Source organism: Cnephaeus nilssonii, assembly GCF_951640355.1.
Source record: "Cnephaeus nilssonii genome assembly, chromosome: 17".
Classification (NCBI taxonomy): Eukaryota; Metazoa; Chordata; class Mammalia; order Chiroptera; family Vespertilionidae; genus Cnephaeus; species Cnephaeus nilssonii.
This window is the reverse complement of record NC_137088.1, coordinates 34214134-34241366: the sequence shown is the minus strand read 5'-3', so window position 1 is coordinate 34241366 and position 27233 is coordinate 34214134. Positions and strand designations below refer to the sequence as shown.

Sequence of the window (27233 nt, the reverse complement as noted above, 5' to 3'; positions counted from 1 at the left end):
CTGAAACGTACCTCCTTTCAAATTTAAGTTTGTTATTTAAAAAAAAACAACCAAATGTCCAGTTTCTCATCCCTTTACCTTTTCTCTTGATATACCAACATATTATATAGTACTCTACTTTTTCACACCATTAAGTTTAGATAGCAGGCCATATTATACTAGTAAGATGGGGTTGGAAGGGTGCTTGCCAGTCTGCAGAGGAGATGGAATTGAGTCCTTGCTTTGCCACCCATCAGTTGTGAGACTTCTGTGATTTACAGAGTTTAAAACCAATCAAGGTTTAGTACCTAAGAAATGGGATTGAAGCTTGCAGGGTTGAGGCTGAAGATGAAAAACTAGAGGGTGGGTGGTGGGTGGGTTGATAAATTCCTAGACATCTGATTTTTACAATTTTAAGAGTTTTCACAAAACATGATTCATTCTTTAAATACCTGAAAGCCTTCAATCTTGATTTTACTTGCTAGAATCCAGTAGTAGATGACATCACATTCACTGGTCCGATTTCTTTTGGCTCAAAATATTTAAAATAATTTTTTTTTAAATCTAACATAACAATAAAATGACTTGTTCCAAATTCAAAGAGAGAAGAAACCCTGTTCAGAGATTTTAGGAATTCATTACCGTATACAGACTTGCCATAGTATTTAAATAGGTAAATTAACAGGAGATGATTAAACTCTTAACAATAAAATAAGGTCAACAATCTGTGGCCCATTTCTGAGAACCTTAGGAAAATGTATTTTATTTTCATTTCTATTCTTAAAAAATATACTTCATTTTTTATTCATTTATTTTTTAAAATATATTTTTATTGATTTCAAAAGAAGGGAGAGGGAGATAGAAACTTCAATGATTAAAGAGAATCATTGATCGACTGCCCATGGGCATGTGCCCTGACCGGGGAATCAAACTGTGACCTCCTGGTTAATAGGTCGACGTTCAACCACTGAGCTACACCGGCTGGGCCAGCTGAAAGTCTTTGGGCAGATGCTCTAACCACTGAGTCAAATCAGCTAAGGCAAAATCTCTCTTTTTTAAAAATATAGTTTTATTGATTTCAGAGAGGAAGGGAGAGGGAGAGAGATAAGAAACATCAATGATGAGAGAGAATCATCCATGGGCTGCCTCCTCCACGCCCCACACTGGGGATCAAGCCCGCAACTGGAGCATGTGTCCTGACTGGGTATCGAACTGTGACCTCCTGGTTTATAGGTTGACGCTCAACCACTGAGCTACGCTGGGCGGTTGGCAAGATCTCCTTTTAATTATCAACTGCATTCCCTTAATTATGTGTTAACTTGACCATACATATTTCTGTGAGCTTCTTTGGAGTTCCATAAAAATCTCTTCTCTGAACTTAGAATCGGAGCATAATTAAAATGTGCCTTGATTTTTCAAATTAGACAATATGTATGAGGAACCACCAGGAGAAAGAAAAGCCAATTTGAATTAGGCTTCTATACTCTGCAGAAATGATTCTTTATAAACTTTCCCTCACAAGTTTCCACTGAACATAAAATACTTTCTTCCACCCAAATACCAACCTAAACAGTGTGTATACTCTACTTGTCCTCAGACTTTAAACAACAACTACACTTTTCATTAAGAGCAAGTGAGAATTAAAGGTCATATTCTAATCATATTTCCTGGGCTTATAAATCTCAAATGTTCCTATTTTACTTTACTGGTCTTTTAAGCCCTTCTTCAAATTTTTCTTTTTTTATGAGGCTTACACTTACTATCACATTAAAAATGGTAGTCTACTTTCAGAACTTCCAATTTCCCTTACCTATCTTTGTTATTTTCATTAGGCTTATATTTGTCATCATCTTCCCAAACTAGAATGTTAGCTGCATGAGGACAGAGAATATGTCTGTATTGTTAACTGATCTATTCCAAACACATCTCAAACTCTAAACGCTGATACACAGCAGACTCAATAATTGTTCAATGAATGAACAAATGATTGGTTTACACTCCCCTCTGTTCCAGATAGAATATAAGGGAGCTGGCATTTAATAATTTCTGGTATAAGTTAAAATAACTTATGGCAAATGTTTTAAGCTTGAAGTTGGAGTTCTTGACCTTTTCCCTCCAACCCTTATATAGTAACATGAGTTTGTTAATTTTAAAGAGGAGATAAAGGCATTTTGAGCACTGAGAATAGGGAAACACAACTTGAAATAGTCTCTTGATGTAGTATTGTATAATTCTCATCAAATCACTATTCTAGCTATTACTTTTGAATAGAATTGAATTAAAAAGGAATCCTGTGAAATAAGATGGGCAGACCTTTGCATTGTTTCTATGGGATTTGACCTTTATGTGGCAATCTGAACCCTATAGAATGATGAGATTTAGGACAGCAGCAGTTTGAAGGTTTAGATGTGAGGGGAGTTTCATTTTATCTTTCAAAAGTTCACTGTTTAATATAGTGACAACCCAATGTAAATAACACTTATTCAAAAGGCATAGCATCTATATATGACAAGTGACCTCACATGCATGTTCTAAATTAATTACCATTGTAAAATCTGGGCATTTGTATAGAAAACGAGGCAATGTCAACATTGCCAAGAAATTGTCTGGACCATCTGCATCACATACATGATTTTAACATATGTATATTATTGCAGGGTTATTAAGAAAGGGAATTACTGCCCTAACCGGTTTGGCTCAGTGGATAGACCCTTCGGCCTATGGACTGAAGGGTCCCAGGTTTGATTCTGGTCAAGGGCATGTACCTTGGTTGCAGGCACATCCCCAGTAGGGGGTGTGCGGGAGGCAGCTGATTGATGTTTCTCTCTCATTGATGTTTCTAACTCTCTATCCCTCTCCCTTCCTCTCTGTAAAAAAACAATAAAATATATTTTTTTAAAAAGAAAAAGGGAATTACTAATCTTTAGAACTGGTCAACATTTGGGAATAGTATAATCTAACTAGAGGCCCGGTGCATGAAATTCGTGCACTGGGGGAGGGGGTGTCCCCTCAGCCCGGCCTGCACCCTCTCGCAGTCCTAGACCCCTCAGGGGATGTCCGCCTGCTGGCTTAGGCCCAATCCCCTCTCCCAGTCCAAAACCCCTTGCTCCTTACCACCTGCCTGCCACAGAGGCAGGAGAGGCTCCCGCCACCACCACTGTGCTTGCCAGCAATGAGCCTGGCATCTGACTGAGTGTGGGGGGGTGCCACTCAACCAGAAGCCGGGCTTACTGCTCCTTAGTGCTGGCCCCACCCCCTACCCACTGGTTGTGGGGGCCGGTCGGGGGCCGGGCCGGCTGGGGGTGCGGCCATGGGAAGTTGAGGCACCACGGTCATGCCCCGTCCCACCTCTGTGGAGGCGCCAGGACCACACCACCGCCTCTGCAAAAGGCACGGCGCTGGGACCGCCACGGCTGGCCTGGCGGCGCAGGTTCGCTGGCCCCGCCCCCTGCCCACTGGTCGTTCTGGAAGGTTGTCCCGCCATCTGACCTAATTAGCATATTAGCTCTTTATTATATAGGATGTGTTTAAAATATAGATATGTAATACTATGCAGATGTAAAAAAGGATTTCTTACTCTTTGAGACAACATGGAGGGACCTGGAGAGTATTATGCTAAGCCAAATAAGTCATTCAGAGAAAGACAAGTATCACATGATCTCCCTCATATGTGGAATCCAATGAACAAAATAAAGTGATGAACAAAATAGATCCAGAGACAAAGAAGCATGGAACAGACTGATGAATCTTACAGGGAAGGTGCGGGTAGGGGTAAGGGGTGGGAGAAAGATTAACCAAAGAACATATATGCATAACCCATGGATACAAACAGTAATGTAGTGAAGGCCTGGGGGGGGGGGAGGGGGACATCTGTAATACTTTCAACAACTAAGATAATTTTTTTCAAAAAGGACACAAATAAAAGTAGATAACTAGCGATGAAAAATACAGATATATGCCCTAACTTGTTTGGCTCAGTAGATAGAGTGACGGCCTGCAGACTGAAAGGTCCCAGGTTCGATTCCGGTCAAGGGCATGTACCTTGGTTGCGGGCACATCCCCAGTTGGAGGTGTGCGAGAGGCAGCTGATCGATGTTTCTCTCTCCTCGATGTTTCTAACTCTCTTTCCTTCTCCCTTCCTCTCTGTAAAAAAATCAATAAAATATATTTAAAAAAATAAAAATAAAAATACAGATATGTTCAACATTTACAGAATGGGTTCTATAGTGTTCCATTTTTCTAAAAGTCTTTTTCTAGAATAAGATACATTTTCCCTTCTTGAGTGTTTCTTCAAAATGTTCATTCTGAAGTTTAGAATGAACTCTTCACAAAGCATGTTGCAATTTCATACAAAGAGTTCATAGTTGAACTCTAATCTACAGCAGTTTGATATACCAGATAGTCTTATTAAGAATTCCCGATGTTGCATCGGGAAGGTTAGGGAGAGGTGGGGGAGATAAGAGATCAACCGAAGGACTTATATGCATGCATATAAGAATAACCAACGGATGCAAAACACTGGGGGGTGAGGGCATGTATGGGAGTGGGGTGGGGGTGGGGGGCCAATGGTAAGATATGTACACATATAATACCTTAATAAAAAAAAAAGAAATTAAAAAAAAAAGAATTCCCGATGTTGGAGCAAGTACCTCATTTCTGAACATTTTATTTTTTCATTTCTGAACATTTTAAATATTGTTTCAATAAGAGTATTTTAGTTCATCAGAATTGATAATAGTTTGAACAAGAGAGAGACATGGCTAGGGAAGCAAGGAAACAGTTTAATCTACAACCATTTACTCAAGTACTATGACTGATTGATTTATGTATTTACTATTTAAATATATTTCTATTGATTTTAGAGAGAAAAGGAGAGGGAGAGAGAGATAGAAACATCAATGATGAGAGAGAATCATTGATCGGCTGCCTCCTGCACGCCTCACACTAGGGATTGAGCCAGCAACCTGGGCATGTGCCCTGGAATTGAACCGTGAACTCTCAGTTCATAGGCTGATGTTCAACTGCTGAGTTACACTGGCTGGGCCTAAGTTGTTTTTGTTTGTTTGTTTGTTTTTAACAAACTTTCTCTTCTCATGAAATCAACTAAGAATGTTTAAAAAATGTTTTACATTTTCCTCCTCGCTTTGGACTGTCAATAATGGAGAAAAAGGAATTAACTTCTGTTTTACAATCAGTCTCTACCCCCTATCCTTTCAGGGCTCTCCTAAGAATTCTTTCCTTCTGACCACCCCATTCAACCTGAACTATCATCCTATATAATAAAAGGCTAATATGCAAATCAACCGAACAGCAGAATGACTGGTCGCTATGATGTGTGCTGACCAACAGGGGGCAGACGCTCAATACAGGAGTTTCCCCCTGGTGGTCAGTGCCCTCCCACAGGGGGAGCACTGCTCAGCCAGAAGCTGGGCTCATGTTGGCAAGTGCAGCAGCAACTCCTGCCTCCGCAGCAGCGCTAAGGATGTCCGACTGAAGGTTTAGGCTTAAGCCGTCAGTCGGACATCCCCCAAGGGCTCCTGGACTGTGAGAAGGCACAGGCCGGGCTGAGGGACTCCCCCCCAACACCCCACCTCCCGCCGAGTACACAAATTTCGTGCACTGAGCCTCTAGTTCTTAATAAAACACAGGTAAGTAAACTGACCTTTTATTACCTCAGAATAAGCAAAGATGTGCCAGAATTTTAAAACCCAAGATTACAGAAACAACAGGAAAAAAAAAGAAAAGATACAGATAAAAGGCACAAATCTGCTAACAAAGTTAGCATTTAACTGATCAACCATAGGGAATGAGAGTAATTTAACTTCAAACTTGAGAGTGAAAAATCTGTTTGGATCTTAAATCCAATGTCTCATCAGCAAACAATATTATTGTACATTAATTTCAGTAACAGAAATGATAAAGAATCTACTTTGCTTTAGCATTAATCTCTTAGAATTACCTATGTATCATTTATAAAATCAACTTAAAAATCATGGTAAAAATCAAGCTTTAGGCTGTTTCTACTCAAGAATATGGGTGAAATGTGAAAATGGCACTGTGTTGCATAAAGCTGAATCCTCCTTCTATCCAGTTGTATTTCAGGGACCTGTCTTGCTAACCTGGAGACATGAACTTAGCACTGAGATATGTACATACTGCTTTACAATTCAGAAACTTGCCAAGTCTTAGGTAAAAAATACACTGAAAACAAGTAGCTCAGTGGTAATAACCTTTTTAAATGTAATATTTCAAATGGCTCTAATCCATATACTTACTTGTTATGCATACCTGGCACCTTCAAATTTAACCCAAGCTATCCCAAGCTGCAAAAAGCAAACCAAACTCTTTTGTTTACTGACGAAAACACTTATTTTCTGGTAACTATTTAGCCTGACTGAGGATAACATTGACTCTGCACTGAAGCAGCCCATCATACAAGAGTCGGGATACTCCAGTATGATCTGAGCATTCCCACACAGCCAAAGAGCACTCTGTACTTTCTGCCCAAATAGCTATGGGTAAAATGAACTACTAGGAAACACGTAACATGCTTCTCGATTATTGCAACTTCACACAAGTCAGTCCAAAAATAGCAAAATGCCGTGGCTGAAATCAACTGCTGAAAAATGCTAAGTTCCAGCAGCTCAAAGCATTTCCTGTGTCTGTATATTTAACCAGCCCCCACTTAAAGCTATAGAATTGTAGAATTAAGGATAGATTTAAAAAAAGAGACAGATACACACACATATACAACATACGGTTTCCGAGGAGAGTGAGGGTTCCATGCTTGTGAAGGAGGAGGAGGAGGAATATGCCAAATAACCCTCAGGTTTCTCCCAGATTTGAACATGCTGTACTGTGGCATGAGGTCAGCAGAGACTGACTCCAGCCCTGTGAGGCTGAATTCTACCCTGACAAAGCAGTATCACTGTAATATGAAGCAGGAGGATCCAGGGCATGTTGGCTGCTGTACAGAGTGGCTGTTCTAGAAAGTAATGGCAATTCCAAAACAAGAGATCTCTGCTGTCACATGAGATAATCTTCAGCCCAGTTAAGCAATAAGCACCAAAAATACTTTGAATCCCAAACCATAGGCAGCACAAAATATTAAAAGTTAGGAAAGAACTTTTCTCCCTGAACATATTTTGTGTCTGGAGGGAAAAAAAAATTGAAGAACTATTGGTTAATTTGATTTGTATCATATATAATATACTGATTCTAATCTGAGACAAGACACAGTCTTCCGGACATTGTGACCTAGCTAAAGAATCCCTTCTCTGTGTCTTTACAATGGAGTAGGGAGAATGTTCTGAAAAAATATTTTTGGTAACAGATATATGCCAGAAATGAAGATATGGCAAATAATCTCATTTCTCATATGTACCCAAAAGGCAAAGGTTGTTACAAACCTAATGCACATTATTGTTTCTTTTTTTAAAAATATATTTTTATTGATTTCAGAGAGGAAGGGAGAGGGAGAGAGAGAGAGAAACATCAATGATGAGAGAGAATCATTGACCGGCTGCCTCCTGCACACCCCCTACTGGGGATCGAGCCCGCACCCTGGGCATGTGCCCTTGACCAGAACTGAACCCAGGACCCTTCAGTCCATAGGCCGACGCTCTACCCACTGAGCCAAACCAGCTAGGGCACATTATTGTTTCTTTTTAGGTCATCAAGAAAGTATACAAGTATACGATTAGAAATTCTTCCTTGAATAAGGGAAACAAAAAGACCTTAAAAAGGAAAAGGAGCCAGAACATGAAATTTCTGTCAAGAGAAAACAGTGCAATGTAGATAATCCTTGACATTTGTGGTTTCCCTTACATTATGAAAGTTCGACTTCAGACCAAAAATGACCCAATCTTTTTTTATTTATTTTTGTTGTTAATACCCACTGGGTAATATTTTTTCCACTGATATTTAGGGAGAGAGGGAGGGTCGGGAGGGAGAGAAACATTGATGTGAGAGAGAGACACCTGCGATGGAAGCTGTGACCCTTTGGTGTATGGTGCATGGGCCGAGGCTCTAACCACTTAAGCCACACCAGCCAGGGCCCCAATCTTTTAACACATAAAACTTAGCCAGATAACAGCAGTAAACACAGGACATAGAAATGAAACAAAAACTGCATGACAGCACAAACAGGAAGGTAAATTTGTAAGAAATTTTTTAATAGTTCAGTATTAGCACAGATTGAATGAAGTTAAAATTTTAAATGAACAGAAAATTTATCCTGTCATACAAATGCTTAAAAAAAAAAATCTGTCAAAGCTCTTTGTTACTTACATGAAAAAATCCAAACAGCTATGTCACACAAAGAAAGTGATAATTAGGTCTCTGCCCACTGTTGCCATTCCATCTCCCCTGTCTTCCAATTGTACTACTCATTATTGCCATTTTACATGCAGAGAAATAGAATAGAGAGGTAAGTAACTTAGCCAGAGTTATATGGCTACATGGCAGGGCTGGGATTTAAAGCCACACCGTATAATTCCGACTCTACACACGATAAGAGCTCAATCTTTAAAGAATCAGTGGAGACAGAACAGGAGCAACATAATGACGTTCAGAAAACCGAGGAAAAGTGGATGACTATGCATTGGAGAAAAGCTTCAAAGTTAGAAGTAGAACTTGAGTTGAGCTGTTTATTCAAATATTTAAGGAACTGTTCTGAGCTCTAGAGAAACATCAGAGAACAGATTATGCCTACATCCTACATGGGGAAGACAGCCAATAAACAAATATAATAAATATATATATTCTTAGTGATAAGTGCTATGAAGAAAAATAAAGCAGAATAAAAGAGAAAGAGGATGATGGGACCTCTCTGGTAAAATAACATCTGAGCAGAGATCTGAATATAACCATATGGATATGTGGGAAAGGGTGTTTCAGGGAGAGATATCAAGTTTAAGGGCCCTGAGATAGGTAGGAATGGGTTTGGTGTGCATAAGGTATATCAAGGAGGTTGAATGAACAAGGAATGAGAAGACAAAACATATGGACAGAGAGGCTTGAATGTGGGAAGCAGGTCAAACTTATATAGGACATTGTAAGTACCATAAGAAAGTCACTGGAAGTCTTGAGCAGAGTAGGAATAGGCTCTGATTTAGATTTTAACAGGATCACTCTGAGTAAAGAACAGACAACCCTGGAGTGAATAAGCGACAGGGTAGGTATATGAAAAGAACTCTGGAGGCTATTACAGTAGTTCATGCAAGATAGTGGACAAGTGCCTAATACATGTTATTTGACATATATTGAGGGAGCAAAAAAAAGGGTCTGTTAGTACATAATATAAGTGAGGTGGGGAGGAATAAAAAAGAAATAAAAGAAAGGCCTTTCATTTATAAGATACACTAGCTTTAATTTTATAAATATTAATTCACTGTTAGATTTAAAAAGGAGATATACATCCTATATAATAAAAGGCTAATATTGAACAAACAGCAGAACGACTGGTCGCTACGACATGCACTGACCACCAGGGGGCAGACGCTCAACACAGGAGCTGCCCCCTGGTAGTCAATAAGCTCTCATAGGGGAAGCACTGCTCAGCCAGAAGCTGCGGTGGCGGGAGATTCTCCCGCCTCCGTGGCAGCCGGACATCCCCCAAGGGCTCCTGGACGGTGAGAGGGCACAGGCCAGGCTGAGGGACCCCCCGCTGAGTGCATGAATTTCATGCACTGGGCCTCTAATAATTTGATAATTTGCTAACTTCCAAATTTCTGATAAAGATTTTTGGGACCTATATTTGCCTTCAAACACCTAATAGGTAATCTTACAATTTCTAATACCATTTTCCCATTCTTTAAGATTCTTACTTAGCCCAGCCGGTGTGGATCAGTGGTTGAGTATCGACCTATGAACCAGAAGGTCACGGTTTGATTCCCAGTCATGGCATATGCCCAAGTTGTGGGCTTGATCCCCGGTGTGAGGCATGCAAGAAGCAGCCAATCAATGATTCTCGCTCATCACTGATGTTTTTATCTCTCTCTCCCTCTTCCTTTTTCTCTGAAATCAATAAAAAAATATTTTTTTAAAAAGAATATTTAAAGACTAGAGGACCGATGCACAAAATTCGTGCACAGGAAGGGTCCCTAGGCCTGGCTGGCAATCAGGGCCCATCAGGACCTTCCTTCATTCCGCGCCGCCCCCTAGTGGTCAGTGTACGTCATAGCGAGCGATCAAACTCCCAGTCTCCCAGTCAAACTCCCAACGGGACACTTTGCATGTTAGCCTTTTATATATACAGATATAATCCAACATCTTATTTTTTTTAAGTCTAGGAAACAAATAGAAAAAATACTGTTACTAAGTAGTTTCAAAACAGGTAGTTTTTAAATACTAGATATGCAGTTTCCCATATTTAATAAATTTTGCTTTAGGTCATTTCATTGGGGCCTCTCAAAGAATAATTTACTTTGAACATGAATTTTTGTGTTGATATCTAGACTATCAAAAGAAATTTTGATTCATTTTATGACACACAGGGAACAGTGCCAGAGAGGTGATTATCAATTGAAAGAGAATACTTATACTATATTTTTGAGTTATGATATTCTTTCTTATGATTTTAACACAAGACCAACAGAGGATAAATTTGTGAGGAAAGTAAAACATTCCTTTGGTGTATGGATTTTAGTTCACTCCTAAAGCTAGGAGACATAATGTTTTTTACTTCTTTCTATGAACCAGAACCAGGACAGAAGGGGGCATCTGATAAATTACAGAAATCTGTACAGGTAGATACAGCACAATCAACAATAGAATTTAGGCCAAAAAAGGGACAGGTATTCATAGGGACAAAAAAGAGTTAGACAGTCATAGCTCATCTATAGAGGAAAGGTATGACTAAACAAAGGAATGAAACTTTTACCTTTCTAAATTATTTTCTTCAAAGTCCAAGATAAAATTTTCTAAATGGAGGGATCCTGTATTATTTTATTCAGTAAGTATTATATGTGCCACATACTGTTTTTGGCATTTAGGGGTAAAAAAAAATGAATAAAGAGATCTTGCTATCTACTGATTTCAAATTATCTATATTTTCTATTTTTTTAAAATATATTTTATTGATTTTTTACAGAGAGGAAGGGAGAGAGATAGAGTTAGAAACATCGATGGGAGAGAAACATCGATCAGCTGCCTCCTGCACACCCCCTACTGGGGATGTGCCTGCAACCAAGGTACATGCCCCTGACCGGAACCGAACCTGGGACCCTTCAGTCCGCAGGCTGATGCTCTATCCACTGAGCCAAATTTCTCAACATTAAAAAAAAAAATCTTCTTTAGTACCTTCTCATTCGATGTTCTATGTTCCTTACCAGCCTGGAATCTTTTATTATACTTTGCTTTCTAAAGTTTGTATTTTGAAAATAAGAATTATACTATTTTTTCCCCCAAATTATATGTCTCCTCAGAGATTTTGATATCTAGAGCCTCCTAAGGACGTAAAGAAGCACTGTTCAGATCAAACACCTCATTTTGTAATGTGAAACCCAAAGCTTTGGAAAGAGAAGTGAAGGATGTAGTTGTGGCCATATCAGATTTTAGAATACACGTTTTCTGATTCCCCATTTGTGTTCTTTCTACTACACCATGTTGTTGCACTCCTACAAACGTTTTCTTCATTCATTCATGTCATAACAATTTGGTTTCTCATGTTTTCCACTGCTTAAAAACAAAAGAACAAAGAAATAAGCAAGAACCAAAACCAAAAACACCTCAATTTCTAAAATGTACTCATTTTATAGGATATTTCTGGTTTGGTATTTCTGATATAAATCCTTTCTTTGAGACAAATTATTTCTATGGATGCTGTTTGACTACATGATCAACAAGATTCCTTCCCAGCCTCAGAATTAATCCTGAGGTTGTCTGCAGTGCTATGTGAGCTCTTTTGTGCATTTTAAAAGAATATAATTTACATATACTAGTATAATAGTAGTTTTAGGTGAACAACATAATGATTTGATACATGTACTAGTATACTAAGTATTATGAAATGATTAGCACAATAAATTTAGTTAACATCCATCACCACATATAGTTTCAAAAAAGAATCTACTCTCTTAGCACCTTTCATATGTGAGCTTTTTTGGAGCCCCATTCCCTGTACTGAGGCTCAGTAAGTGGTAGAAAGAATTATGAGGAAAACCAATCAGGTACATAAAGGATGAACTCAAATTTTTATAAAGATGTGAGTCTATAACAGGGGTCCTCAATCTTTTTAAACAGGGTGCCAGTTCACTGTCCCTCAGACCCTTGGAGGGCCGGACTATAGTTTAAAAAAAACTATGAACAAATTCCTATGCACACCGCACATATCTTATTTTGAAGTAAAAAAACAAAATGGCAAAAACACCCGCATATGGCCCGAGGGCCGTAGTTTGAGGACGCCTGGTCTATAATCATAGACTCATAGAAAATAATACATTTTCAACACTTAAAAATGATGTTTATATCTTTTTAAATAATAATCTTTTTCAATTAGTCCCTCTTCGATACTGGAGTCTCTTAATATTTTTGTTAAATATAAATAGTCCTAAAGGAAAGTTAAGTTACAAGGAAAAAATTTAAAAAACCCACTCATTATCTGTGATACACAGTAATTTGGAGGTCTCCAATGAGCCAATACTGGTATTCATGCCCTATGCAGTCCTCTTCCCACACATTTGCCATAGCTAGTCACATGACCCAGCCTTTGGTCATGTGACTAGCTATGGCAAATGAGGCTTTATCAAGCATGACACAGAGACTTGATAAGTGCTTAGAAATTGGGATTTTTTAACACTCCTTGGAATCCAGTTGCCATCCTATCTAATAAAAGAGAAACATGCAAATTGACCGTACCTCCACTATGCCCCACAAGCCACACCCACCAGCCAATCAGGAGCAAATTAACCCAACCAAGATGGTGGTTAATTTGCATATCCAGGCACAGAGCGAAGACTGAAGACAGCATAGAAGGAAACCGCAGAAGGGATCGAAGCTGCGGAAGCAAGCAAGCGGGGTGGCAGAGAAGGGAGGGAAACAGGCGGGGCAGGGGAGAAGGGAGGGAAGCAGGCGGGCAGCGGAGACCTCCTCAGGAAGCCCTATTGCAGGAATCTTCCTGCAATGGGCCTCTAGTGTTGAAAATAAAAGCCCATCCAACCAAGTAGAAAGTACTAAGACTAAGAGAATCAAGGTCCCTGGTCAAGAGCCACATCTGAACTCTGAGTTAGCGGCTAATACATACTGCTAGCCATGTGAATGAGGCCGTTTGGACCTTCCAAGCATACCAATATCCCAGCAAACACAATGTAAAGCAGAAACACCTGGTCAGTCCACAGACTCATGAAAAAATAGTCACTTTATGCCACTATGTTTTAAAAAATGTTTTAAATTAAAACCACAAAATTGAATTCTTAGAAATGTGTACAGTTCTATGAATTTTAAAACGTGAGTAGATTCATGTAACCACCAGCACAATCTGGATACTGAGAAGTTCCATCACTCTCAAAGACTCCCTTTGTGTTGTCACACCTAACCCCATTGCTAATCCATAACACATTCTTTCCACCAGTTTTGTCATTTTGAGAATGCTATATAAACAGAATCATACAGTATATAACTTTTTGAGATTATTTTTTTTACTCAGCACAATGCCTCTGAGATGCATCCATGATGTTGCATGCATCAATGATTCACTTCTTTGTATTGCTAAGTAGTAATTCATTGTATGGCCGTACCACAGTTTGTTTATCCATTCACTGGTTGAAGGGCATTTGGATGGTTTCCATTTGGCAGCAATTATAAATAGACCTGCTGTAAAATTAGTGTAAAGGATTTATGAAAATGTAAGTTTCATGTCTGTAAGTTAAAAACCTAGGATGGATTTGTTGGGTCACACGGACAGTGTATATTTAACTTAAAAAGAAAGTCACCGAATTGTTTTTCAGAGTAGTGGTATCATTTTCCTTTCCTATAAGCAATGATGAGAGAGACTCCAGCTATTCTCTGAATCCTTGTCAGTATCTGGAATTGTCAGTTTTATTTTAGCCATTTGATTAGTCGTATCTCATCATGGTTTTAAATTGCATTCACCACTGTACATTCTCTTTGGAAAAGGGACTATTTAAAAATTTTTGATTATTTTTTATTGGGTTGTCCTTTTATTGGTTAATCTTGACAATTTATATATATGTATTCTAAATATATGACCTTTGTCAGATATGTAATTTGCAATTTTTTCTCACAGACTATAGAATGCTTTTTGTCTAATCTAAGGTCAAAGATTTTCTATGTGTGTTTTTTTTTAAGTTTTATGTTTTACACCTAGATTTATAATCTACCTTGTGTTAAATTTTGTATAAGGTGTGAGGTCTATTCATGTGTATGCATAGGCATGTCAAATTCCAACACCTTTTTTGAGAAAACATTCTCCTTCCTCCATTGAATTGTCTGCATTTTTATAAAAAATTAATTGGATGCCCTAGCTGGTTTGGCTCAGTAGACAGAGCATCAGCCTGCGGACTGAAGGGTCCTGGTTTCAATTCCGGTCAAGGGCATATGCCCAGGTTGCGAGATTGATCCCCAGTAGGGGGTGTGCAGGAGGCAGCCAATCAATGCTTCTCTCTCATCATTGATGTTTCTATCTCTCTCCCTCTCCCTTCCTTTATGAAATAAAAATGTGTGTGTGTGTGTGTGTGTGTGTGTGTGAAAATAAAATGATTTTGAGCCCTGGTCAGTGTTGCTTGGTAAATTAGAGCATCGGCTCTTGCACCAAAGAGTCTCGGGTTCAATTCTCAACAAGGGTGTGCACCTGGATTGCAGGTTTGATCCCTGACCCCAGTTGGGGCATGTAGTGAGGCAACCAATTGATGTGTCTCTCTCACATCAATGTCTCCCTCTTCCCTTCCACTCTCTCTAGAAATCAGTAGAAAAAATATACTCAGGTGAGGATTAACCAAAAAAGAAAAAAAAAAAAAGGAAATATTTATGTGGTTCTATTTCTGGACTTTCTATTTGGTTCCAAGAATCTATGTATCTTTCCTTTTGTTAATATGACACCATCTTGATTACTGTAGCTTTGTAAGTCTTAAAACTGGATGGAATAACTCACTCAACTTTATTCTTCTTTTCTCAGACTGGTTTGACAATTCTAGTTCCTTTGCCTTTCCATAAATATTTAAGAATAAACTTGCCTATGATTATAAAAAATCTTGAGATTTTTTCAATTGAAATTATATTAAATCTATAGGACAACTGAAGAGAAATGACATTTTTACTATGCTGAGTCTTCTAGTCCCTAAATATATTTCTGTATTTATTTACATCTTCTTTTATTTCTTTCATCAGTGTGTTAGCATTTCAACATAAAGATCCTGTATATGATTTTTAGAATATACTTACGTGTTTCTCTCTTGCTGCTTTTATAAATAGTACATCCCCCCTCCCCTCATTTTTCAGTGCAAAGTATATAAAAGCTGGTTTGGTTTGTGTGGGTTGATTGTGTGTTTCAACCTTGCTAAACTCACTAGTTCTATGAGTGTTTTGTGGATTCCTTGGGATCTCCTATGTAGACAGTCATGTAGCTTGAATAGGGGCAGTTTTATTTCTTCCTTTCCCATTTGTATGCCTTTGATTTCTTTTTCTTGCCTTACTGTACTGGCTAGGACTTCAAGTTCAATGTTAATAGGAGTGGACTGAGAGGACATTCTTATCTTCTTTCCAATCTTAAAATGAAAAGATCCAAGCTTACACTGTTAAGTATGAAGTTAGCTGCAATTTTAAATTTTTTGCTAGATGCACTTTATCAAGTGCATCTTGATAAAGAATTCCCTTCGATTCCTACTTTGCTGAGAGTTTAAAATAATGGTTATTAAATTTTGTTGAATGCTTTTTCTGTATCAACTGATATAACCAACTGGTTTTTATTCTTTGGGCTGTCAATATTGTGGACTATGTTGTTTGATTTTCAAATACTGAACTGACATCACATTCCTGATATAAACCACACCTGGATGTGGTATATTATTCTTTTTTTCTTTTAATATCCTCATCCGAGGATATGTTTATTAATTTGAGAGAGAGAGAGAAGGGGGAGGGAGGGAAAAGAGAAACATCAATCGGTTGCCTCCCATATCCACCCCAACCAAGAATGGAACTCGAAACCTAGGTATGTGCCCTGACCAGGAATGGGGGAATGGGATCTACAACTTTTGGTACACAGGATGGCGCTCCAACCTACCAAGCCACCAGGCCAGGGCTGGCATATTATTCTTTTTTAAAAAATTTTTTATTGATTTCAGAGAGGAAGGGAAAGGGAGAGAGAGATGGAAACATCAATGATGAGAGAATCATTAATCGGCTACCTCCTGCATGCCCCTACTGGGGATCGAGCCTTGTAACCCGGGCATGTAACCTTGGCCAGAATAAAAACCAGGACCCTTCAGTCCCTAGGCCGACGCTCTATCCACTAAGCCAAACCAACTAGGGCTGGCATATTATTCTTTATATACATTGCTATGCTGGATTGTTAGTACTTTGTGGAGCATTTTCTTATTTATATTCATGAGGGATACTGGTCTGCTGTTTTGTTTTCTTATACAGCTTTTGTCTGGTTTTGATATTAGGGTAACACTGGCCTTATGAGTGCCCTCCTCTTCTGTTTTCTGTAACAGATCATATAGCATTGGTTATTGGTACATTTCTTCTACAAATGTATGATAAAATTTGCCAATGAAACTATTTGATTTTTCAAAAATGTTTTACACTACAAATTTCATTTATTTAATAACTAGAGGCTCAATGCATGAAATTTGTGCAATAGTGGGCCTTGGCAGCCGTGGCGGCTGCCTGGTTCCCACAGCTATAACCTTGGCTTCATCTGGAAGGTTGTCTGGAAGAATGTCTTGTCTAATTAGCTTATTACACTTTTATTATTATAAACTAGAGGCCCGATGCACTAAATTCGTGCAAGGGGCTCGGCCCTTGCAGCCGCACCAGCTGCCTCAGCCCTCGCAGTCCCAGCTTCGTTCGGAAGGTCGTCTGGATGGTCATTCCGTTGTTTGGCTGTCTGGTCTAATTAGCATATTACGCTTTTATTATTACAGAACTCAGGCTATCTATTATATCTTAGGTGAGTTTTGGTAGTTTGTTTGATAATTTGATCTCCATTTAAGTTGTTAATTTATGAGTATAGAGTTATTAATAGTGGATCATTATCTTTTTTATGCCTATGGGGTTTGTAGTGATGCTCCCCTTTCATTCTCAATATTAGTTTGTGTCTTATTTTTTTTAAAAATCTTCACCAGAGGATATTTTTCCCATTGAATTTTAGAGAGAGTGGAAGAGAAAGGGAAAGACAGAGAGAAATATAGATGTGAGAGAAACACATCAATTGGTTGCCTCCTGCGTGAGCCCTGACCAGGGCTCAGGCCAGGGAGAAGCCTGCAACTGAGGTATGTGCCCTTGACTGGTATCGAACCCGGGACCCTTCAGTCCACAAGCTGATGCTCTATCCACTGAACCAAACCAGATAGGGCAGTAGTTTTTGTCTTTTATCTTACCACCAGCGTTCCCGTTGCAGGAAAAATCCTGCAATAGGGTTTCCTGCTGCACTCTACCCCACCCTGCCTGCTCTCCTCCCTTGTCCCCCGGCCCGCCTTCTCCACCAGCCCGCCTGCTTTTCCCTTCTCCCCCGGCCCCGCCTCTGCTCCTCCCTTGTCCTCCTCCCCGCACCCCGCCCCCCCCCCCGCCGCTTGCTGGCTTCTCCGCAGCTTTGCTCCCTTCTGCAGCTCTTGGCTTCTTTCTACGATGTCTTGATATGCAAATTAGCCGCCATCTTTGTTGGGGTAATTTGCATACTCGTCCTGATTGGTTGGTGGGCGTGGCTTGGGCGTAGCGAAGGTGCGGTCAATTTGCATATCTGTCTATTATTAGGTAGGATTTTGCTAGAAATTTTCAATTTTATTAATCTTTGCTATGAATCATCTTTTGTTTTCATTGTTTTTCTATATTTAGGTTTCAGTGACTCTGCTCTTATCTTTATTATTTCCTTCTTTCTGCTTGTTTTGGATTTTACTCTTCTTTTTTAGTTTGTTAAGACTGATGCTTATATAATCGAATGAACAAGTTTCTCCTTTTCCAATGTAAGAATTTAGTGTTACAAATTTCCTTCTAAGTACTACTTTAGCATCCTCAAATTTTTGATATAATGTATTTTCATTTTTTTCTCAGATCAAAATATTTTCTAATTTCCCTTGAGACTTGCTCTTTGACCCATGGATTATTTTAAATTATGTTGTTTAGTCCAGGCAGGTTTGCTCCGTGGTTAGAGCATTGGCCTGAGGACTGAAGGGTCTTCGGTTCTATTCTGGTCAAGGGCACACACACTTTGGTTGCAGGCCTGATGTGTCTCTCTCACATTAATGTTTCTGTCTCCCTCTCTTCCACTCTCTCTAAAAAAAAAAAAAAAAAAAAAAATCAATGGAAAAAATATCCTTGGGTGAGGATTAACAAAAAAACAAAAAAAAATGTATGTGGTTTAATTTCTAAATGTCTGGATATTTTCCTGTTATCTTTATGTTACTATTTCCTAATCTAACTCTCCTATGGTCCAAGAACATAATTTATTTCAATGCTTTTAAATTTATTTGGGGTTGATTTTACAACCCATGTTATGGCCTATCTTGATGACTATTTCATGGGCACTTGAAAAAAATATGTATTGTGATATTGTTGAAGTGTTCCATTAAAAAAATCTAGTTGGTGGAAGGTGCTGTTTAGTTCTATATCCTTGCTGATTTTCTGCCTACTAGGTTCTATAGATCATTGAGAAAGGGGTGGTGAAGTCTATAATTATGGACTTAGTTCTCTTTTCAGTTTCGTCCATTTTTCTTCCAGTATTCTTTTTTTTTTTTTAAATATATTTTATTGACTTTTTACAGAGAGGAAGGGAGAGGGATAGATAGATAGAAACATCGATGAGAGAGAAACATCGATCAGCTGCCTCTTGCACACCTCCTACTGGGGATGTGCCCGCAACCAAGGTACATGCCGTTGACCGGAATCGAACCTGGGACCTTTCAGTCCGCAGGCCGACGCTCTATCCACTGAGCCAAACCGGTTAGGGCTCTTCCAGTATTCTGAAGCTCTGTTGTTAAGAAAGCATTTAATATATTTTAAGAGTTTTTGCCTTGGCGATGTGGCTCAGTGGTTGGGCATCGCCCCATGAACTGAAATGTTGCCGTTCAATTCCTGGGCAGGGCACATGCCGGGGTTTGGGGCTCGATCTCCTGCAGCTGGTGTGCAGGAGGCAGCTGATTGATGTTTTGCTTTCACATCAATGTTTCTCACTCTCCCCCCCCTCTCCCTTCCACTCGTTTTTTAAAAAGGGGGAAAAAAGAATCATATGTTTGGTTCCTTCTTTTCCTACTCCCAACTATTTATTAAATATACGTGTATACACATGTGCATGCAAAATTAGCACACAGCATTACCTTTCTCTCAATGTTTCTCAACTCAACTGTCCTTTCTTCTGAAACCCAGTTCTGCCATTTCTGAGAAGCAGACAGTATAACCAAAAACAGTTCAGGCCTTTGTAACCTCTGATACTCTTACTTCATTTTCAAGTACTTCAGACTACCTCACATAAAGCATGGGCTCAATATACAGATTAGGGCAAAAGCTGACTTACAGTTGTTCATATGGAAAATAATACAATAATCCAGGAATAAACTCTGTGTTTCACATACTCACGACTGTAAATCTACCTTTGTCCCATCCTGTGTATTAGTTACCTTTCCTATACATATTTTTTTTATCACAGATCTATTCTCATAGACACCAATCATCATGGATTTCTATGCAGAAACTGAAAGTTTGCAAGTCAGAATTAGAGATCAAAGTTCTTTACTTCTCTTGTGCCAGGTGACGATATCTCCAACAGCTAAATGCCATCAAAAAGAAGCATGTCTACTGTTTATTAATTTAGTAACAGCAGCAAGATAAGAACTGAAGCTTGAACTTTGTATCTGTCATTAGGAAGATAATGGCACAAGATAAATCAAAGAATAAAAATTGTTCTGCTCCTTTCTTATACTCTTTTCTGAACTCTTTTTCTGATCTATTGGTTTTATATTCCCAAATAATGTTTCTCAACTTGACCATGGAAAGGAAAAGAAGAGTGCAGGGGCTGAGAGATCAGAGCTATGAAGTATTCAAGAGATGCTGAGCTACATGACACTTAGAAATTAACCACAGTCACCTTATTGGTGAGATGAAAAGGGTCTTTAAAGGATATGAAAATAAGAATTCTAAGAAGTGACTGCCTCATGATTCAAGGCAAAGTCTACCCACCTCCACAAGCTCTAGCATTATTTTGGCCTCTTGTACTTACCTCTGCTTTCCATCTTGACTTCATTACCTCACTGGTGTTCTGTCTTCCCCCGCCTCCTGAACAAAAATTTTCAAGATTCCAGCAGACACGAGGATAAACTAGTATACAACTGTGCTTTGTAACATCTAGCTCTTTCTGGGACTTACACATTAATCAACTGGGATATACCTTTGACCTTAACGTATGACACTGTTCCACCTCACCTCTGAGATCACCAATCTTAGGACTAGTTAACCCTTTGGAATTACATCTTAAGCTTATATAAGTCTAACTTAAACCTCATTGGTGCTACCCTATTCCCTCCCCACCTCCCCCTTCACACATTGGGATCTTTCTTACAAAGAAATCATGGAGAACTGGATTAGAATAACTGCTCTACTGATTACCGACTGTACAACTTTCATAATCACTGAACATCAGTTTCTTCATTATCAAAATAAAGATATAACACATCTTGCAGAATTCTTTTGTTCACAGACACACAAACTATCAGCTGCTCCTACTATTACTACACTGAACTTCCAAATTTCAAACATAATAATCCCTTCTCTGTATTTGATTATTTCATAAGTTTTCAAAGTAATTAATTTGACATCAGTTCCATTTTACAAGAGAGGAGACTGAAGCTTGCACAAAGTCCTGAATATGGTAGGGCTTCCGTAAATGTCAAAATACTATTCTGAAGGGTAAGTGACATAGTCAAGGTTACACACCTAGTGTAAATGAGGATCAGAACCAAGGAATTCTGACTCTTCAATAACATTCTCTCCAGTATTTTGCCATTCAGGTCATTGCCTATACTGTATTTCTGTATTTATTTGAAGAGAATCCTATATAATAAAACCCTCATATGCAAATCACCCGAATAGCGGAACGACCTGACATGCACTGACCACCAGGGGGCAGATGCTCAACGCAGGAGCTGCACCCAGTCAGGAGACGACCAGCAGCGCGATGGGAGGGGGTGGGGAGGGCGGGGTCAGCCAGTGGGCAGCACCAGGCCTCCAACCAAAGCGGGTGCCAGCGGGGGGGGGCCCCCCAATTGCCCCGCCTGCCAGTTGCCCCACAGATAGCCCTGATTGCCGGCCAGGCCTAGGGACCCTACCCTATATATTGGGAACAGTCTCTTAGATTTAAAAATTAAAACCTAGCAAGGCTACTCTAACACGAAAAAACAGGATGATGCAGCGATGACATGCATGGACTCTGGCTTGTACATTTTGTGGTCAGCCCTGATTCTGACATTTATAATTGTGTGACAAAGCCAATTACTTGACTTCTCTCTGCTTCAGTTTTTCTACCCATAAGATGGGGAAAATGGTACTACTGCCCCAGAAGGATCATGTTATGTACTACTTTTTATAACCAGGGCAAAAAAATGTAGCTGCCCATACAACAGCAAGATGCCTTTCACCTGTATGAAAAGTATGGTCACTGGTGCATGCAGCGTACTGGACTGCGAGAGGGATGTCAGACTGCCAGTTTAGGCCCGACATCCCCTGAGGGGTCCCGGATATCGAGAGGGCACAGGCCAGGCTGAGGGACCCCACCCCCGTGCATGAATTTCATGCACCGGGCCTCTAGTAAAATTATAACATATTTTTCATGCACTATCTCAACCACTTTTCTTTTTTATATTTGTTGTTGTTAATTCCCACCCGAGGATATTTTTTCCATTGTTTTTTTAGAGAGAGGGAGGGAAGGAGGGAGGAGGAAGGGGAGAGGGAGGGAGAGAGAGAAAGAGAGAAGAAGAGGGGGAGGGAGAGGGGGAGAGGGGGAGAGAGAGAGAGAGAGACAGACAGATAGACAGACATAGATTTGATAGAGACACACTAATTGGCTGCCTCAGGGCTGGGGATCAAACCTGCAACCCAGGTATGTGCCCTTGACCGGGAATTGAAACTGCGATCCTTCAGTGCAAGGGCTGATGCTCTAATTACTGAAAAACAACTGGCTATGGCTTTATTTTTTTTAATCCTCACCTGAGGACATGCTTAAAGAAAGGAGGGGGGAGGGAGAGAGAGACAGAGGGACAGAGACAGAGACAAAGACAGAGAGAAAGAAACATCAATGTGAGAAAGAATCAATCGTCTGACTGCCTGCCTTCTGTATGCAACCTGCAACCCAGGCAATGTGCCATGACCGGGAATTAATCTGGGAATACACAGGACAATGGACCAACCAACTGAGCCACTCTGGCTCTCTTTATCTTATAAATTTACAGTAATTTTTGCATATTAAACTTCTCTCAAAGTTTCTCTATTCACTCATCCTATTCACTGACTTAATTCCAAGACTTAATTCAACAGAAGAGGTTGAAATCATCAGGCCATTTCAAGATAGGCATCTACCACTACAACTTTACTCTCTAATTCCATATTGTAATCCTTCTCAGCAGATGTTTCATCTATTACTTATGATTTCCAACTTTCAGTCACAGGAAAAGGACTCTCGGATCTAAACATCTTGACCTCACACTCTCTATCTGCATAATTTTCCTAGAATGCTTTCATTTCTGCCATTTATATCCTTCTCCCTCCCCCTCCCCCACACCCTCCCCATTAGGGAAATGCAAATAAAAAGCACAATGAGATACCACTTCACACCCACTAGGGTGGCCATAATACAAAAGACAGATAATAAAAAGAGTTGTTGAGAATGTGGGGAAAATGGAACCTTCTGGACTGCTGGTAGGAATGTAAAATGATGCAGTCCCTTTGGTAAATGGTCTGGCAGTTCCTCAAATGATTACTGTTGGGTCTGATCAAATAATTGAATCAATACCCCCTCCCCTGGGAACTGACCTTTAGGCCACTTCACAATGGACATTCCACTTGCTTAGACCACATTCCACTTGCTAAGACCATTATTTCTCCCCTTCAGCGTTTCCCAGAATCTGGACCTGCACAGAGAATTCTTCGCCCAGAAAAAGCCCACCTAGAGTCCTTTAAAAACCTCTGACTCATGCCCTAACCGGTTTGGCTCAGTGGATAGAGTGTCAGCCTGCGGACTGAAGGGTCCCAGGTTTGATTCCGGTCAAGGGCATGTACCTTGGTTGCGGGCACATCCCCAGTAGGGTGTGTGCAGGAGGCAGCTGATCAATGTTTCTCATCGATGTTTCTAACTCTCTATCCCTCTCTCTTCCACTCTGTAAAAAATCAATTTAATTAATTAATTAAAAAACCTCTGACTCCCATCTTTGAGTGCTGGCACCATTTTGGGGCTCAGCCCATCTGGTATCCAGATGACCTAATAAATTCATAATTCTTTGCCCCTTTTGGCCTCGTGCGTTCCTCCTTCAGCGACCCTAACAATTACACATAAAGTTACCATATGATCTAGCAATTCCACTCTTAGGTCCATACCAAAGAGAAATGAAGACATTTGTCCACACAAAAACTTGTGCACAGATAAACACAACAACATTATTCATAATATCAAAAAGTGGAAACAACTCATAGGCCCATCACTTGATGAGTAGTTAAATAAAATCCTATCTAATAATAGACAAATATGCAAATTGACCATACCTCCGACACACCCACAAGCCACGCCCACCATCCGATCAGAGTGAGTGTGCAAATTAACCCAAACCAAGATGGCTACAACCACAGAGAGCAAGGTTTCCTAGGTAACAGAGGAAGCCAAGCTTTCCGCCTGCCCTTGCCAGGCCTAAGCCTCCACTCAAGCTACAAAGTTTCAATTATAGAAGGTAAACAAATTCAAACAAATGGCGGCAGAATGGAGCTTGAGAGAGCAGGCCAGGGTTGCCGACAGCAACAGGGGAAGCAAAGCTTTCCGCACACCCTGGCTGGGCCCACCCACTTAAGGCAACAAAGTTTCAATTATAACCCCAACACAAATGGCTGCCGGCCTCGGAGGAAGCCCCAGGCTTGGCTCCGCTCCAGGCTACAAAGTTTCAATTGTAGAAGGAAAATAAATTCCAGATACCAGGGCCTCCTCTTGGGTTGCCAGGGGGCGTGGCCGGCCTGCAAACCACCACAGGCCCCTCGCTCAGGCCGCCCCACACCCCAAGGGAACCCCCACCTGATCCGGGACACCCTTCAGGGCAGACCAGCTGGCCCCCACCCCTGTACCAGGCCTCTATCCTATCTAATAAAAGAGTAATATGCAGATTGATCATCACTGCAACACACAATATAGCTGCCCCCATGTGGTCAAAGATCCTGCCCCCATGTGGACACAAGATGGCCACCACAAGATGGCCAGCAGGAGAGGGCAGTTGGGAGGCACCCGGCCTGCAAGGGAGGGCAGTTGAGAGGGACCAGGCCTGCAAGGGAGGGCAGTTGGAGGTGATCAACCCTGCAGGAGAGGGCAGTTAAGGGTGACCAGGCTGGCAGAGGAGGGAAGTTGGGGGCAAACAGGCTGGCAGCAGAGTGGTTAGGGGGTGATCAGGCTGGCAGGCAGAAGCGGTTAGGGGCAATCAGGAAGGCAGGTAGGCAAGCAATTGGGAGCCAGCAGTCCTGGATTGTGAGAGGGATGTCCGACTGCAGTCGGACATCCCTCGAGGGGTCCCACATTGGAGACGGTACAGGCTGGGCTGAGGGACAACCCCTCCGTGCACGAATTTCGTGTACCGGGCCGCTAGTATAATATATCCATACAATGGAATATTATTTGGCAATAAGAAGGGAGTACTGACATCTACAATACCAATGAATCTTAAAAACAGTGTGTCAAGTGAAAGAAGTTAATCACAAAATACCACATATTGTATGATTTCATTTAAATAAAATGTACAGAACATACAAAAATCTAGAGAGATAGAAACTAGGTTAGTTGTTGCCTAAGGCTGGAGGGAATGGGGGAGTTTGGGTAATGATGGCTAAAGTGAGTGGGGTTTCTTTTGGGGGTAATAAAATGTTCTAAAATAAATTGTGGTGATGGTTGCAAATCTCTATAAATATAGTAAGTCATAGAAATGTACAATTTCAATGAGTGAACTGTATGATATGTGAATTATATTGTAATAAGATGTTAAACTTGTTAAAAAGCTGTTAAAAATCATTCCTCCATGTAATATTTCTAACAGAACTTTTCTCCTCAGCCACCTCAACTCTTAAGATCAATACAAGTTTACTACATATAGATGTACCTGATAAGAAACAGAATGGTATATTCTATGGAAAAAGTCCTAGTCAAGGAGAGAAGAAAACATACATTGAATCCCAGTTTGGGCATCAATTACCTGTGGAGACAAATCTCGCTAAGCCCCAGTTTCCTTAACTTTAAAACCTTTTACGATAAAATTCTTGGTGGACTCTTAGAAAGATGTTCTTGTAATTTATACAAATTTGAATTTATAGGGGGGCTAGATAAGGGACTTCTATAGAAAGGTGTCATCTGTATTCTATGGTATCTGCTATATGAATCTGTGGAATAAGCAGCTACTCCTCTATATATTTATGTGAAATATTCAGAGCAAGTATGAAACCATGAAATTCAAAGACAAAGTTGTAGTTACAATACACAGATGGCACTTTGGAGTATGTGTGATTGATACCAAAATTAAAAATACTTATAAAGCTGTTACATTGCTTTGTACCATGGACTCTTTTAGATAATGAAACATCTCTTTACCCTAAACAATATATTACTATTTTCATTGCAGATCTTATCAGTAACCACCAAAATAATAGTGACCTTTTATGTAACAGGCTCTTCATGTACATTATTTTATTCAATCCTCAAAATACCCTGCAATCTAGTTATTTACTGGCTTCATTTTTAAAGATGAGGAAATTAAGGCTTAGAGACTGCAAGCACCTTGTTTATCTTTGCTATTCAATCCATCTTTGATGTTGTCATAGCTTGGCCTACCTAAAAGACAAACCAAATCTCAAGGGACATGCTTCATTTTATTCAACTTATCCTAAAGGAAACTTGTTAGCATCATTTTTGTTCTAATGTCTTTAACATTACATTGTAACAGCAGCTCAACAGAACTGGATGGCTTGTAAATTACATATAACATTCACATGGTACCACCTCTGGGCCTAGGCTCCTACAGCTCTCTCACCCTGGAATATCCTCCTATCTCTATATATCCAAGATCACCATGATCTTAAAGGCCCAAATGACATTGCCCACCTAAAAATTTCTCTTGAGTTTTCTTTGTATAAATTATCTTCCTCTTCTCAACTCTCATAGAATTTAATGAATGAATAATAAAATACATACATTAAGCCAGATACTGTGATGGGCACTGAATTAGTTATACTAAAGATTAACTCTTTTGTTATATGTTGCAGACCAAGGAAATTAATTGTATGTATGTTGCAGTCAGTTTATACAAACTTGCAAATAGGCAAATCTGTCCGTAAAATGCCCTGTGCTGTTAAAGAAAAAAATCTTGACTCATAGCTTCAAAAATAAAGATAATTGAGGATGAGAGACATATTCTTGAGTTCAATTTCTAAACACTAAGAACAACTTAAAACTCACAACTTGGCTGTTATTTATTAACTTATTTTCCAATTCGAGTTTTTAAAAATAATTTCACTCTCATAAAACTCAAATCAAAGCTTTTCTTTCCATTTTGGTAGGCTTCAATTACCAAGTTTCATTTGTTTTAAAAAACAATCAAGTCATAACAGCATACATCACTCTATTGCTCAAAAAGCTATATAAGCATAATATAATCTGGTGGCCAGTCTGGAAGCTTCAGGTTCCTTATCTGTAAAATGGGAGTGCTTTCCTCGAATGATTCCGAGACTCACATGGGATAATAAACATGACAGTCTGTAAATGTTAATTATGATGATAATTTAGTATCTCTCAAGCTTACCAAATCAAATTTTAATGTTTTATCCTGGTGTTTATGTTGCAGAAGACCGAAGAAAAC

The 27233-nt window shown here is 39.7% G+C and overlaps 1 protein-coding gene across 5 annotated transcripts in view; it reads right to left on the bottom strand.

The window, feature by feature from the left end:
• TMCC1 (transmembrane and coiled-coil domain family 1) overlaps positions 1 to 27233 on the bottom strand; it is a 159565-nt gene that overhangs the window by 55228 nt on the left and 77104 nt on the right. Inside the window, exon 2 of one of the 5 annotated variants that reach the window (XM_079795377.1) lies at positions 4021 to 4122. The exons of 3 other annotated variants lie outside the window; for them this stretch is intronic. In XM_079795377.1, coding sequence (XP_079651503.1) covers positions 4021 to 4122 — 102 coding nt within the window. Of the gene's footprint in view, positions 1 to 4020; positions 4123 to 6737; positions 7420 to 27233 lie in introns of those variants that run through there. One more of the 5 variants, XM_079795379.1, reaches the window with a different exon arrangement.